We start from the raw sequence: 14,862 nt of genomic DNA, 5'->3' as shown, positions 1-14,862 counted from the left end.
CCTGGTACAATCTATCAGGACAGGCAGGAGACTGGTGCTGCTCACGGTTCAGGCCAGGGATAGGAAACCTTCCGCCCTCCAGCTGTGGAAATACTACAATTCCCATCAGCTGTCCAGGCATGATGGGAATTGTAGTTTTGCCACAGCTGGAGGGCGGAAGGTTCCCCATCCCTGGTTTAGCTGAACACGAAGAGCCTGACTTCTATTTTAAAATCTTGAGTCTTCCAGTACTTATCAGCTGTTGTATGTCCTGCAGGAAGTGATGTATTCTCTCCAGTCTGACACAGCGCTCTCTGCTGCCACCTCTGTCCATGTCAGGAACTGTCCAGAGCAGGAGAGATTCTCTATGGGGATTTGCTGCTGCTCTGGACAGTTCCTGACATGGACAGAGGTGGCGGCAGAGAGCGCTGTGTCAGACTGGAAAGAATACACCACTTCCTGCAGGACATACAGCAGCTGATAAGTACTGAAAGACTTGATATTTTTAATTAAATACAAATCTATATAAATCTAAATTCTACTCATTTAAGGGTTATCAAAAGCTTTCAAAAACATGGACGCTTTCTTCCAGAAACAGCGCCTGTCCTCAGTTACGATGTGGTATTGCAGCTTAGTTCCATTGAAATGAATGGTACAGAACTGTAATACCAAACACGACCAGAGGACAGGGGGCGGCGCTGTTTTTGCAAGAAAGTAACTGTGCTTCTTTTAGGGTTTCTTAGGGCCCTATTCCACGGGACGATTATCGTTCGAATTATCGTTACATCGTTCAGATCTAAACGATAATCGTTCGGTTGAATAGCGGTTAGCGATTAAACGACGAATGAGAAATCGTTGATCGTTTAATAAGACCTGGACCTATTTTTATCGTTGCTCGCTTGCAAATCGTTCGCATTGAATAAGACGTGATTTGGTCGTTCGCAGTAGCAACAAACGCAATACGACCACAAGAACGATCATAAGTAACGATTATCGTTCCATGTAAATGGGTGAACGATTTCAGGCCGTTCGCAATATCGGTCGTTTAAAATCGTTTATCGTTAACGATTATGCGAATGATAATCGTCCGGTGGAATAGGGCCCTTAGTCTGGCTCTGACCAGCAATCATTCAGCTTTCTGAGAGTCCTGAACAGCTATATGATAGTAGATAGCTGGGGCGTATTAAAGGGGTAGTTAACCCCCCAAATTTTTCTTTCAAATCAACTGATTTGTGCCAGAGTTTGTAATTAACTTCTATTAAAAAATCTACAGTCTTCCAGTACTTATCAGCTGCTGCATGTCCTAAAGGAAGGGGTGTATTCTTTCCAGTCTGACACAGTGCTCTCTGCTGCCACCTCTGTCTATGTCAGGAACTGTACAGAGCAGCAGCAAATCCCCATAAGAAAACCTCCCCTGCTCTGGACAGAAGTGGCAGCAGAGAGCACTGTGTAAGGGTGGGTTCATACTGAGGAATTCTCGCGGATAATATCCGCGGAATTCCGTCAGCTGTCCGCGCGCACGGCTACGTGCCTTTCCGCTGGCTCCAGAGACACCATTCTATGGGCCGGCGTATTCCGCTATCCGCCGAAAGAAGTGACATGTCACTTCTTTCGCGGATAGCGGAATACGCCGGCCCATAGAATGGTGTCGATGGAGCCTGCCGACGCGCCGACGCGCGGACAGTCGACGTAATTCCGCGGAGTTTATCTGCGAGAATTCCGTAGTGTGAACCCACCCTCAGACTGAAAAGAATACACCACTTCCTGAAGGATGTACAGCAGCTGATAAGTACTGGAAGACTTGAGCTTTTTTAATAGAAGTAAATTACAAATCTCTGGCACTTTCTGGCATCGGTTGATCTGAAAGAAATTTTTTTCGTGAACAATCCCTTTAATGCGCAGCGGCAGCGGATCTCATAGATACAAAGCCGTAGCCTTGTACCTGACACTTCATTATCTTCCTGTAAGTGTGAAATGACTATAGTTGGTATTCTGCCCAGTATATGTCAGGCAGCGGCTGGGATGCCAGGTGCATGGTGGTGATAAGGGGGGCAGAAAGAGGAATTGCTTGTCGCAGGTGCAGCTGACTTTATGGTGTAAAGTGAAACTGGCCCAGTTGCCCCTAGCAACCAATCAGATTCCACCTTTCATTTTCCAAAGAGTCTGTGAGGAATGAAAGGTGGAATCTGATTGGTTGCTAGGGGCGACTGAGCCAGTCTCACTTTACACCATGTTTGATAAATCTCCCCCAATGACTCTCAGCACCCTAATACACAGGAAAAGCTGGAGAGACAAGACACCTCCACCACTGAAAATCCAACATATCTAATGTATTAAAGGGATTCTGCCAGGTTGAACAAGGTGGCTGATCTTCTCCCTCATGTTATACAGCGGGACGAGCTGAACAGATTAATATATAGGTTTGTGGGGAAACACTTGTATAACTTGTTTCTTCTTATTTCTATGCTTAGGAGTCAAGTGGGCGGTCCTAGTTATTGACAGTCTTTAATATAGGACTGAATAAACACATAGCTTTCACACTGGTAAGACCACCTATTTGACTCCTTCTTATGCTTATGTGGTCTTAGTGGTGGTGACTGACATTTGTACAGGAAATCATATAGATAATTCTGTCAATCATCACTAGGACCACCCCCTGGACTCTTAAGCACAGTGCAGAGATGTTGAACGACTAAAATAAAAATTTTATTTTATATTTTCCCACAGACCTATCTATCAATCTGCTCAGCTCAATAACATGATGCCCACATATAGGACTGCGTGTGCAATGTGGTAGGTTCCCCTTTAAGGGATAACAAAAAAAAAATTAAGAAATTCTACTTTGGGACTAAAATAGAAAACAAAAACTCTCCATCACTGTACAAAATGTAATTTTTTCATCCTACGTCCCCTGCCGCTCCCTGTGTCCCTCCATGTGTGCGGACATGTTGTCCATGGTAAGAACAGATCACATGACCATGACAACCAATAGCAGCTGCAGAGGAGAGAGTCCATCTTTATGGCTTGGTTTTAAATGATTATTACTTTTATATTAGTATTTCTTTTTCCTGCTTCTATGGGGGGGGGGATACCTGGCGCGGTCGTCAGCCATGTTCCTCTCTGGTGGTCCGCTACAGCTAGAATACATCGGCCAAATACTCCCTAAGTCCTCCCACCCCGGGAGTCTATAAAACCTCTCATATTTGGAATATTTGGCGGCGAGGTCCTGCAGGTGTGAGGGGTCTGGACGATGAGCTCATGGCTCGTGCAGATGTGACCGCTCGCCGTGGCTTCTCCAGGTAAACGGCTCAGAGGACTGGGCCGCAGCCATCCAGACAGTAATAACTGCTGAGACACCTTCCAGCTTGTGTCTGGCGGGATGTGAGGTCTGGCGAGATGTGAGGTCTGGCGGGATGTGAGGTCTGGCAAGATGTGAGGTGTGGCGGGATGTGAGGTCTGGCGGGATGTGAGGTCTGGCGGGATGTGAGGTCTGTCGGGATGTGAGGTCTGTCGGGATGTGAGGTCTGTCGGGATGTGAGGTGTGGCGGGATGTGAGGTGTGGCGGGATGTGAGGTCTGGCGGGATGTGAGGTCTGGCGGGATGTGAGGTCTGTCGGGATGTGAGGTCTGGCGGGATGTGAGGTCTGGCGGGATGTGAGGTCTGGCAGATATCACATTCCGCCAGACCTCACATCCCGCCAGACCTCATATCCCGCCAGACACAAGCACAAGTTATTACTGTCTGGATGGCTACGGCCCACACACATAGGCTAACAGGGCACAATGGGAGTTGTAGTCTTGCAACAAACTTGACAACACTTAAAACTTGGTCAAAGCTGGTCAGGTCAAGTCCCACCCCTGAATAGTCTGGGAACGCCCCTGAATAGTCTGGGAACGCCCCTGAATAGTCTGGGAACGCCCCTGAATAGTCTGGGAACGCCCCTGAATAGTCTGGGAACGCCCCTGAATAGCCTGGGAACGCCCACAAAGAACACTTCAGTGCTGAGTTTGTATAAGCCCCGTCCCCATCTACAGGACAATAAAAAGTGTATAGTCAGGCACTGTCCCAGATACACAGGACAGGATCAATGATATACAGCTCATATATATCTCACCCCCACCTGTGCCCCAGTATATGGAGCTGTACCGCATGCCTGCTCTTCTGTTTTCTTCTGCACAGCCCTGTCATCTTCACCGTGGCCGGCAGGGGGCGGGCGCACGCAAGCCAGCAAGCAATAGCGCAAGTCAACTGAGCAGTTCAAGGCTGGAGGAATAAACTAGCTACTGCGCATGCGTGCACGCTTTACAGCCGGAACCAAACAGCAGGGCGCTGTTTCGGGCCGGAGCGGATTGTGCGGCGGCTTCCGGTGTAACCATGCTTCGTGTTTGCTTGGGAGACGTGAAGCCGTAGACAGTACATGAGCTGTGGTATGTGACATGTAAGTAGCTGCTGCATGTAATGTGCTATAGGACCGGTGCTGTACATAGAGGCGTGTGCTCTCCTCACCCCTCCCCTAGTCTCTTCAGGTGTGGGGGTATGTATGGTATATGGAGGTGTGATGGGGGCACATGTTATTGTCAGGAGACCCCCCCCACTAATCCTGGTTACTATGGTTACAGACCCTTCTACTCACCCCTGATATGGTGGTCTTCTTGCCCCCTGGTCCCCACCGCTTGTGTTCTCGTAGCGTTAACCCTTCCCGGGTATTTTTGTCTTTTCTATTATGGTATTTTTTTCCGGTCTCCTTTAATTTGCAATATAGGATATCGGCTGTGTGTGTGTGTATATATGTGTACATATATATATATATATATATATATATATATATATATACATACACACACACACACAGAGTATATGAAACGGTGTGTGTGATAACAAAATACAGCCCAAATCCGACCTTTATTGTAGATTGTGTTTTTCCGCCATTCACTCTGGTATAAAGGACACGTCAGCCTTATTCTGCAGGTCAGAGCGATGACAGCGAGATCACAAAAAAATCTAAAATAAATAAATAAAAACAGCTTGCTGTCACTATCTTCTGACTTCTCTGTAAGCAAGACTTTTAAAGGGGTTATCCAACGCCATCAAAACACAGCCACTTTCTTCCAGACACAGCACTGTTCTACTTAGAGTGCGCTGCATAGATGGCTGGCAGGTCTAATGTGTATGAGGGTCTTAAAGTGACCGTATCACCAGGCCCAGGCTGAAGCACTGGAGGCGGCCCACCCATCCTTAGTGGGAGGAAACCCCCGCCCCTCTATGATAGGGTTCCATTGATTCTAATGGAGTCGCGTCATGGAGGGGCTGGAGTTTCTTTCCACTAAGGGTGGGTCGGCCGCCTCCAGTGCTTCAGCCTGGGCCTGGTGGTACGGTCACTTTAAGAGGCTATGTTACTAGGTTTACACTGAGGGCAGCATATCCTGGTGATCAGAGCAGTGTATTACTTACATTGTTCTGTGCATCTGTAATATCCTCAGTGATAAGGACACCAAGCGCCGTGCACTGTTCCTCTCCATTGTGTGTGCGCGCTCAGTAGTCTCTGCCGCTAGATTATGCTCAGAAACAGCAGCATAAACCTACTGACCGATTCCCTAAGGATCCCTATTACTGTACACTACACTGTACTGCTAGTAAATTGCATTAGCCTATATGCTGTTGTCGCTCGTGACTGCTGCATCTAGGGGGTTAAGTAGTTGTGATTTGTATTATTTCCAATCCTGATGTGAGGAAAGCGTTTGATGCTATAGAATATACAACAAATGTGTTATCAGTGAAGGTCTGTTTTTAAGGGTTAATCCAGAATGGGCTATTCCAAAAAACATTTCTGTTAATAAAGTTTTCTGCTTGTCTTTCCAGACTGATGACGGAGCAGAGATGGGTAAGGCCATAGTGGTGAAGGAAAAAGCGTCTCCAGCCGTGAAAACTCATCAGACCAAGAAGAAAAAGGAATTCTGGAAGAAGCATCCCAAGATTGCTGCACAGGAAGGGAAGATTAAGAAGGAAACCCCAGTGCTGCCTCCCAAGGCCCCCGAGGAGTTTTCATCCAATTGGAAAGCTTTACAGGCAGTAAGTGTGTGTATGAGGATGATAAAGAAGCTGTCAGGTCCCTGGTGCCTCACACTGACCTCAGTAGCTGACAGGTGAGGGGAACAACATTCAGACCGTTCTCTTATCTTGTAGGCAATGCTGCAAGGAATAACTTTGAATGGCATGTGCGCCATATACAGGTGACAGCGGTACCGAGGATTGGACATCGTGTTACTATTTGGGTACAAACACACACACCGTATACGCAGCAGATCTGCAGCAGATTTGATGGTGCAGATTTGATGCTATGTTCAGTTATTTAGATATAATCTGCTGCATATATGGTGTGTGTGTTTGTACCCTTTGTCTTTTTACAGCATCACCTACAACATAGGGCAGGGGTAGGGAGCCTTGGCTCTTCAGCTGTTGCAAAGCTACAACTCCCATCATGCCTGGACAGCCAGTCCAGGCATGATGGGAGTTGTAGTTTTACAAAACACAGCAATTACTGAGCTCAGGGAGATCAGTGAAAAAAATTCAATGACGTGCTCACTCAAGAGTCTCCACTGACACATTGCCCCCTATAAATTTGCATAGGCAAAAAAGGGTCCGTGGAGCCTCGGTTGCGAGTCTCAAAACACCGGAATAACCAGATATGCCTAGCCTGTTGCCAAAGGGTGCCTCCAAGTGGGGAGATCACCAACCACCCTCATACTTAGCCCCTTAAGTCCCACTCGGTTGTGAGTTTTGGAACATAAATAGGGAAACAGCAGGGTGGCCCTTTGTGTCGAGTATTGCGACATGACAAGGGTTTACCAAGGCTAGGCATCCATCCACAGACAGCTGTTTTGGGGTATTTGCCCATCGTCAGTGTGAAGCAGGATTCTGGCTAGCAGGGGCATTGAAAAATAAACCAACAAAACACGACAATCACTGAGCTCAGGGAGATCAGTTCATCAGTTGTAGTTTTGCAACAGCTGGAAAGCCTAGGTTCCCTATCCTTGACATAGGAGAATGTCAGACCTGTCAGGTAGTGACTGTGTTCAGGAACGCAGCCAAACACAGACATTTTTCCGATGTTTGCTCATCACTGCTGTCAGGTCCTGGCGCTGGTGTGAGGCTTCAGGGACTTCACAAGTTCTCAAATAGTCAGAGAAGCCATCACTCGCCTCCTTGTATTATTGTAATCCTGTACCTGTTGTGTGTTACACTTTCAGCTGCTGAAACCAGAGAGCAGCAGTCCTGTCCCCACAGCGACCAAACCCACAAAAACACAGGACAAGGGCACAAAAAAGGAGGAAAAAGTAAACGGGAAGGAAAAACCTGAGCCCAAGCCTAATACTGCAGCCCCCAAGATCAATGGTTGTGTGAAAGAGACCCCGACGGCTGATGATAAAGCAGCTAAAAAGGCAGAAACCACAGACAAGAGGAAAGAGAATAAGAAGAGAAAATTACCTAAAGAGAGCAACAAACCCATCATGGACTCTAAAAAGAAACCTAATGAGGAAAAGACAGCAGAGCCCCCAAAGTAAGTGTATGTTATATGGGCTACATACATGTGTATAAGCTCTGTGTATGTTATACAGGGTACATACTGTACATGTGTATAAGCTCTGTGTATGTTATACAGGGTACATACGTGTGTATGTGCTCTGTGTATGTTATACGGGATATGTGTATATACATGTGTATAAGCTCTGTGTATGTTATACGGGATATGTGTATATACATGTGTATAAGCTCTGTGTATATTATATGGGATATGTGTATATACATGTGTATAAGCTCTGTGTATATTATATGGGGTATATACATGTGTATAAGCTCTGTGTATGTTATATGGGGTATATACATGTGTATAAGCTCTGTGTATGTTATATGGGGTATATACATGTGTATAAGCTCTGTGTATGTTATATGGGGTATATACATGTGTATAAGCTCTGTGTATGTTATACGGGGTATATACATGTGTATAAGCTCTGTGTATGTTATACGGGGTATATACATGTGTATAAGCTCTGTATGTTATACGGGGTATATACATGTGTATAAGCTCTGTGTATGTTATACGGGGTATATACATGTGTATAAGCTCTGTGTATGTTATACGGGGTATATACATGTGTATAAGCTCTGTGTATATTATATGGGATATGTGTATATACATGTGTATAAGCTCTGTGTATGTTATATGGGGTATATACATGTGTATAAGCTCTGTGTATGTTATATGGGGTATATACATGTGTATAAGCTCTGTGTATGTTATACGGGGTATATACATGTGTATATGCTCTGTGTATGTTATACGGGGTATATACATGTGTATAAGCTCTGTGTATATTATATGGGATATGTGTATATACATGTGTATAAGCTCTGTGTATGTTATATGGGGTATATACATGTGTATAAGCTCTGTGTATGTTATATGGGGTATATACATGTGTATAAGCTCTGTGTATGTTATATGGGATATGTGTATATACATGTGTATAAGCTCTGTGTATGTTATACGGGGTATATACATGTGTATAAGCTCTGTGTGTGTTATACGGAGTATATACATGTCTATGTACTAAGGTTATGATTGCCCATCTTCCTCTCCGCTTACTGGAAAGTCTTAGGCTACATTCACACGTTCCGTGTTCTGCACGGACGTGGAATGCCTGTAACGGACTCTCCCCCGCCCGGGCAGCATCTGCAATTAGATGCTGGGAGCGGGGCAACTGTACAGATAGGCGCCGTGCTGTAATTACGTGAATGAATGTGTAATTGTAGCCTTATAGTCATCCACATTAACCAATTTGGCCACCAGCAGTCTGAATAGCATTTTATAACGTATTATGTATTTTTGCATCCCACTTTGTCTTTCTGGAGCTTGTAGATAATAAGAACACCTGCAGGACGTCATATCAGTCACTTCGCTTTCCCACATACACATTTAACTGAATAGCCATATCAACAACCAGAAGACAAAGCAATGCATTTATAGGTTGTTAATGAATGGTTATATTCCAGGATAGACCTCTGGTTTGATGGCGTGGATCCGGATGACATAGAGGCTGCGCTGGGCCCAGAAGCCGGTCAAATCGCCCGACAGATGAAGGGATTGCCAGAGAACAAAGGGAATGCGGTGGACAAGGTTCTAGTGAAGGACAGGGCGTTTGAGGGGTAAGAGATAGCAATGAATGCAGTATGACACATACACATGAGGGTTATGGTCTGTCCAGGTACCAGAGAGAGATGCCAGGCAGAATTGCGTCATGTCAAACACATGTATGGGGCAGTAAATTATTGGGTATCCTGATTATATAGATATGCAATGAATGTCGATAGGTGGTAGCCTTCTGCAACCTCTACCTGTTTAGAGACATGGGTATCCTTCACCCCATGTACCTGTAATGCAGGGATTGCTGACTGAAGCAGAGCACTTGGCTTTCTGTGATTTCCATGGACTACAGAGTCGTAGGGATCAGGGGATCCATGTTCTACCAATCGGTGGTGGTCATCAGACCCCCTCCCCCACCACCTACTGGCTTATCCTATGGATTTGCCATAAATGTAGTAATCCTCTAATGGGAGAGATGAAGACCTCTGAATTTGGACAAAAGTGACATTTTCAAGTAAACTTGGAGTAAGCCTTGCACATAGTAGTTTTCTATTGCCTCTACGTAACATGACTAGATTTTACTATGCATGGTAGTTACATTCATCTGTTTTAACAGAGCAGTCTATACAGACAGCGGACACTACAAGATGATTCACACCTTTATGTTCCAGGCTCACAAGGACGGTTGCGATGGACTGTGAGATGGTCGGGGTTGGCACTGACGGAGAAGAAAGCATCTTGGCCCGGGTATCCATTGTGAATCAGTTTGGGAAGTGTGTGTACGATAAGTTTGTTAAACCCACAGAACGAGTTACCGACTACAGAACGGCGGTGAGCGGGATCAGGCCTGAGGATATTAAGAATGGTGAGGACTCGGCACAGTCTTGTATATATGTTATTGTTCTGCATATTGAGGGGGTGGACACATCTTCTTATACTTATATTACATGTCATTTCAGGGGAAGACTTCAAGGTTGTGCAGAAAGAAGTATCTGAGATCCTTAAAGGACGTATCTTGGTCGGCCATGCTATACATAATGATCTAAAGGTAGGTAAAGATGGCCGCATGTACGTCCAGAGACAGAAGACAGCCCCTATCCACGTTCCGCTAGGGTATATAGATGTCATAGTCCACTTTACATGGTTCCCCATTTGTTATTTGAATGTCTGCTAGGTAATCCCATAGAGATCTCTGCAGCGGGGTAGGTGCCCAAACATGATGGAAACACCTGATCACAAAGGGTTTCTTGGATTTAAAATGGCAATAGATGTAATATAATATTTCAGCTCTGTTTTATGAATAAGAGTGTACATACAAGTACAATAAAGTGTTTGTAATTGGACAATTTAACGTCAGAGTCTGGCACAGATAACCGGATGATGTGTGGACACAGTGTAATGCCTTGTGTCCCCTGTGATGGCGCTGCATATAACTTATTGTGGTAACAGTCATCATGTTTTATGTGTTTGTGACTCACAGTTTTGTATCAACACTTCTTTCTCTTAGATTTTCTTTCTGGATCATCCTAAGAAATCCATTAGGGACACTCAGAAGTACAAACCATTTAAACAAAGGGTGAAGGTAAGTTCACATAGGGACTGGAGTCTCCACTGAGCTGCACATAAATAATTGTAACACATATATCATTTCTGATTATAATGTACTGGTTCCTCATAGTGTGGACGCCCGTCCCTGAAGCTGCTCTGTGAGAAAATCCTAAGTGTGAAAGTACAGACAGGAGAACATTGCTCGGTAAGTCCCCATGACAGAGGGGTCCTCTCATGAAAACAACATCTGTCCATGTGTGATTTTATGACATATGGACACCTTGCTCATGACCCCCCCCTTATGGACAGATCAAAAAATAATCTGTATCGTTCTAGTAGACGTTAGCTGTTGTAGGGGACGTTCACATGTCTGCAAAAATCTGCCCGTGCACAGACAGTTTTCTGGACTGGAGCTCAGAGCTCATGGCATCACTATTCATTATAATGGTAAAGGCTACGAAACGCACAGCTGTGTCAGTACAGTAGTGTGAACTTTGAAACCATCATGATGCTGGGATCTCAGAGGTCCAGTCCACAGAATACGGTCCATGCATGGACCCTTTTTTTTTGCAGACATGTGAGTGACAGAATGATTGCGTTAGACCTCAGACGTTCTATATAATCATCTGCCGCCTGTGCTAAAAGGGGATGTCTATGCAGGCAGATCTTCCTCTGAACATAGTGGGGGAGATTTATCAAAGGGTGTAAAATTTAGACTGGTGCAAACTACCCACAGCAACCAATCACAGCTCAGCTTTAGGCAGTGCTGAAAGGAAAGCTGAGCTGTGATTGGTTGGTGTGGGCAGTTTGCACCAGTCTAAATTTTACACCCTTTGATAAATCTCCCCCAGTGTGACCATATATTACATTTTAAATAGATAACATATAATACCACATTTCCCCTGCAGTGGCCGCCCTCACCTTCTCCCAGTTATCAGTTGTTTAGCCAGGGGGGGGTGAACTACTGGGACCCAGAGAGATTCCTTGATCAGCAGCCTCATGGGATAACATGGACTATGACCCTTATGCATTGATCTAGACTTGGATTCTTGTTTTCCTTAGATGTTTCACCCCATTCGTGGAGGGGTTATGGCTAGCAGAGTAGATCTGTCAGGCTTTTACTGCTAATTCAGATGAATGTAATGTGGCGGCATTTGTATTACATCTGAAAGTCCTGGTGTGACCATGGGTCCATTGACCCAAGATACGAGCACCACCAGTATCGTAGTTGATCATAGTTACGGTCTGAGTTAGTTGTTTTCTTAACCTCTTCTTGACCTTCGTGCTGACGTTACTGCTCTTTGCCGTCTTAGATCCAGGATGCACAGGCTGCCATGAGGTTATACACCATGGAGAAGAAGAACTGGGAATCTGCCCTTAAAGCAAAATACAAACAGACTAAAAAGGAAACTCCAAACAAGCAGACAGCATCATCCTCCTCATCATCATCGTAATGTGTGTTGGACGGTTTATTCTTCTGGTGACTGAGAGACAGCGCTCTGTGCCTTACTCATCTTGACGCTGAATCTTTGTCACGTCTGATTACCATAACGTCTCCTCGGTAGAGAGAAAGGAGCAGCAAGCAGTCTGGGCAGCCTGGGGCGTCCTACTGCATCATGGTACTTCTCATACCTGTACCATCCGAAGCCTGACCTATGTTTTATACGTATGTGACTGCTGTCTGTGTGCCCTCTATATGGATATTTTCATGTCAGCTGCTGTGAAGACAATGAGAAACATTTCCCAAAATGCCTGGATCATAGCCCACACTTGATGTACAGCCCATAGATGTGCCAGATTTATCAAAGTGTTTAGCATTGATGTGTGTGGTCCATCCAAAATCCGTATAATCTATGGTCACACCGACTATAAGTTGGCTGACAATACACCAGAATCGTGGGCTTATTTTCCTCAACTTTTTGTACATTTAGGCCACACCCATTCCAGATAAACCACACCCCTCCTTGGGCACAGGTCATGCAAGCTAGTCTTTCTGGCAGAAATTATATAATAATTCTGATGCATTTGCAATATTAAAGGGGTTATCCAGATTTAGAAAAACATGTCCGCTTTCTACCACAAACAGCGCCACTCTTGTCCTCAGTTTAGGTGTGGGTGTTGTGCAGCTTGGTTCCATTGAAGTGAATGGAGCTGAACTGTAATACTGCACACAACAGGACTGGTGATGTTTTTACAAGTGGCTGTGCTTTTTTTCTAATCCCCTTTAAGTTTGCCCCAATATATTTTGTAATAGTAACTTGTACTGTTTCCTATGTTACTTTACATTGAGAAACCACATGGCTGCTTCTGAGGACTTAAAAAAAAGTCATTTCCCTTTTTTTAAGTTACTAAAATGTTATTTTTATTGGAAGAGAGTATATTAGAATATTTATATGTAAGTGAAAAGTTTCTGAGAGGAACATATGATGTAAGCCGCCATTATGGGAACATTTGTGTCATTCCACATCCAGCTTGTGTTGCATCTGCGGTGCCTATAGATTGAGGCCTCAGTCACCTGGCCTGTACTCTCTGTAAAGGACAGATCCATGACTTCCATATGTTGCTCTCAGACCCTTTTCTTCAGTGCAGTTCCTGATCTTACAAAAAATAAAGCCGACTTCAGACAATGTATAATGAATGGTCTGTTCCTTTAAGGGGCCTGCTCACACTAGTTGGTCATAGATGGGCTTTTCAGTATCACAACTAAGTGCATCCCCCTTTACTGTGTGACGTGATATATTCACATGACTGCTGTGAAAACACTGTTCAGGTTTTCAGTACAGGTCTATGGGTGCACAGCTGAACTGGTCATGTGATTTATATAATTCTGCAATGTATTATTTATATTAGGGGGTGTTCTATTCCATATCTCCATAGGATTTGCTGTAGAGTGGTGGTCCTACCTCTTTTTCGGTGGGACCCCTGACCTAATGGCCCCTTTTTTCTGTGGGACCCCTGATTCATTATAAAGAAAGAAATTAGTTTACATAAAAAAAAAACTCTACTTATGGAGGTCACCATCTTCCTCCATTAAGTCTTCAGTCTGGAAAGTGTGGTGTCTGCCAGTGTGGTGATCTCCTAAGGAAAGAAGCAGATTGGTGAATGTGCAGGATGTATAGGCCGCCATACGGTCATCTGACACTGGTCTTCCTATTCCTTTACTTGTACTGAGTTTGGGTCCCACAGTCTCTTTTTCTCCAGTAACATCCAAAGGTATATTCAGAATTGCATTGTGGGATTTGAGATCACAGTAGCACTAAGCTGACACGTTACAATTGTTGGCAACCCCTCAATTTGTTAAAAGTGAATTGGGATGTGAATGAAGAAAACAATATAGGGTAAAGCCAGGCAAGTAGGTGGCGAGGGTGGAAATAGGCTTTTTAAGAATTTCTCCACTCAAAAGTAGCTTAAAAGAGTTATTCAAAGATTAATGGAGAAGTCCGGAGAAAATCCTTATTTTCCAGGATGCAAGAGCAGCGAGGAACATAATAAACCAGCACTACTTACCTCTCCCTGTGCCTCCGCAGCGCTGGCTTACTGCGCCAGGACTCCCAGATCTGCTTCTGAAGGGACGTTACAGCTCGGCTGCCCAGCCAGCTAGTGACTGGTCACTGACTGGGGTGGGACACCCATGGGGAAATCCACCAGCTGGGTCAGGTACGTGGCGCTACAGAGGCACAGGGAGAGGTAAGTAGCGCTTGTTTATTATCTTCCCCCGGCCTCCTGGAAAATTAGAATTTTGGCAGAGTTCTCCTTTAATGTTAATTCCCTGTTCTTTGTTCCTTCAGCTGTTGCAAAACTACAATTCTCATCATGCTTGGTCAGCCAAAGCAAAGATTTGCTTGTCCACACATAATGGGAGTTGTAGTTTTGCAACAACTGAACTGGAGGGATAAAGTTTTCCCTTCTCTGCCCTTTCTAAAGAATTTCGAAAGAAAAACTAGATGATTGGTGGGGGTGCAACTGCTGGGACCCCATGATCATGAGCACAGAGCGCAATAGGAGCGCTCCGTGTGCATTCTCAGCAGCTGCTCCATCACTCTCTATGGGTATTCTATACAGCAGAGGTCTGTGCTCTGCAATGTTCAGAAGTTTCATAGAGGACGATCAGAGCAGTGCTCCAGTTTATCCACCACCCTTTCCATTCACTCAGGGGCCAATGACATCAGTTGTTATGATCTGTGGGAGTC

At 44.9% G+C, this 14,862-nt stretch overlaps 3 protein-coding genes across 5 annotated transcripts in view; 1 reads left to right on the top strand and 2 right to left on the bottom strand.

The window, feature by feature from the left end:
* Nucleotides 1-4,121, bottom strand: part of SARDH (sarcosine dehydrogenase) — a 60,915-nt gene extending 56,794 nt beyond the window's left edge. The window contains exon 1 of the mRNA XM_069942761.1: nucleotides 4,100-4,121. The gene's annotated coding sequence lies outside the window, so the exon portion shown is untranslated. The remainder of the gene's footprint in view (nucleotides 1-4,099) is intronic.
* On the top strand, nucleotides 2,240-13,306 carry REXO4 (REX4 homolog, 3'-5' exonuclease). Of its 3 annotated transcripts, none has more exons than XM_069942767.1 (9): nucleotides 2,240-2,340; nucleotides 5,839-6,048; nucleotides 7,227-7,537; nucleotides 9,034-9,186; nucleotides 9,796-9,989; nucleotides 10,084-10,172; nucleotides 10,632-10,706; nucleotides 10,803-10,877; nucleotides 11,986-13,306. In XM_069942767.1, the coding sequence occupies exons 2-9, from the start codon at nucleotides 5,857-5,859 to the stop codon at nucleotides 12,124-12,126; spliced, it is 1,230 nt and encodes a 409-aa protein (XP_069798868.1). In that variant the 5' UTR covers nucleotides 2,240-2,340; nucleotides 5,839-5,856; the 3' UTR covers nucleotides 12,127-13,306. The 3 variants fall into 3 exon arrangements, with proteins under 3 accessions (XP_069798868.1, XP_069798867.1, XP_069798866.1); XM_069942766.1 differs by lacking the exon at nucleotides 2,240-2,340 and adding an exon at nucleotides 4,300-4,406; XM_069942765.1 differs by lacking the exon at nucleotides 2,240-2,340 and adding an exon at nucleotides 4,302-4,417.
* Nucleotides 13,043-14,862, bottom strand: part of STKLD1 (serine/threonine kinase like domain containing 1) — a 19,554-nt gene continuing 17,734 nt past the window's right edge. Inside the window, exon 19 of the mRNA XM_069942764.1 lies at nucleotides 13,043-13,750. Coding sequence (XP_069798865.1) covers nucleotides 13,703-13,750 — 48 coding nt within the window. The 3' untranslated portion in view covers nucleotides 13,043-13,702. The remainder of the gene's footprint in view (nucleotides 13,751-14,862) is intronic.

This window comes from Dendropsophus ebraccatus, chromosome 10 (assembly GCF_027789765.1).
Source record: "Dendropsophus ebraccatus isolate aDenEbr1 chromosome 10, aDenEbr1.pat, whole genome shotgun sequence".
Classification (NCBI taxonomy): domain Eukaryota; kingdom Metazoa; phylum Chordata; class Amphibia; order Anura; family Hylidae; genus Dendropsophus; species Dendropsophus ebraccatus.
The sequence above is the reverse complement of the archived record's forward strand: the minus strand, read 5'-3'. Positions and strand labels throughout refer to the sequence as shown.

What these genes read in the sequence shown, in the direction of transcription:
- REXO4 (XM_069942767.1), top strand. Translation starts at nt 5,857, where the DNA reads ATGGGTAAGGCCATAGTGGTGAAGGAAAAAGCGTCTCCAGCCGTGAAA. An exon ending in AAGGACAGGGCGTTTGAGGG is followed by an intron (nt 9,187 to 9,795) that starts GTAAGAGATAGC and finishes TTTATGTTCCAG; the next exon opens with GCTCACAAGGACGGTTGCGA. An exon ending in CTATACATAATGATCTAAAG is followed by an intron (nt 10,173 to 10,631) that starts GTAGGTAAAGAT and finishes TCTTTCTCTTAG; the next exon opens with ATTTTCTTTCTGGATCATCC.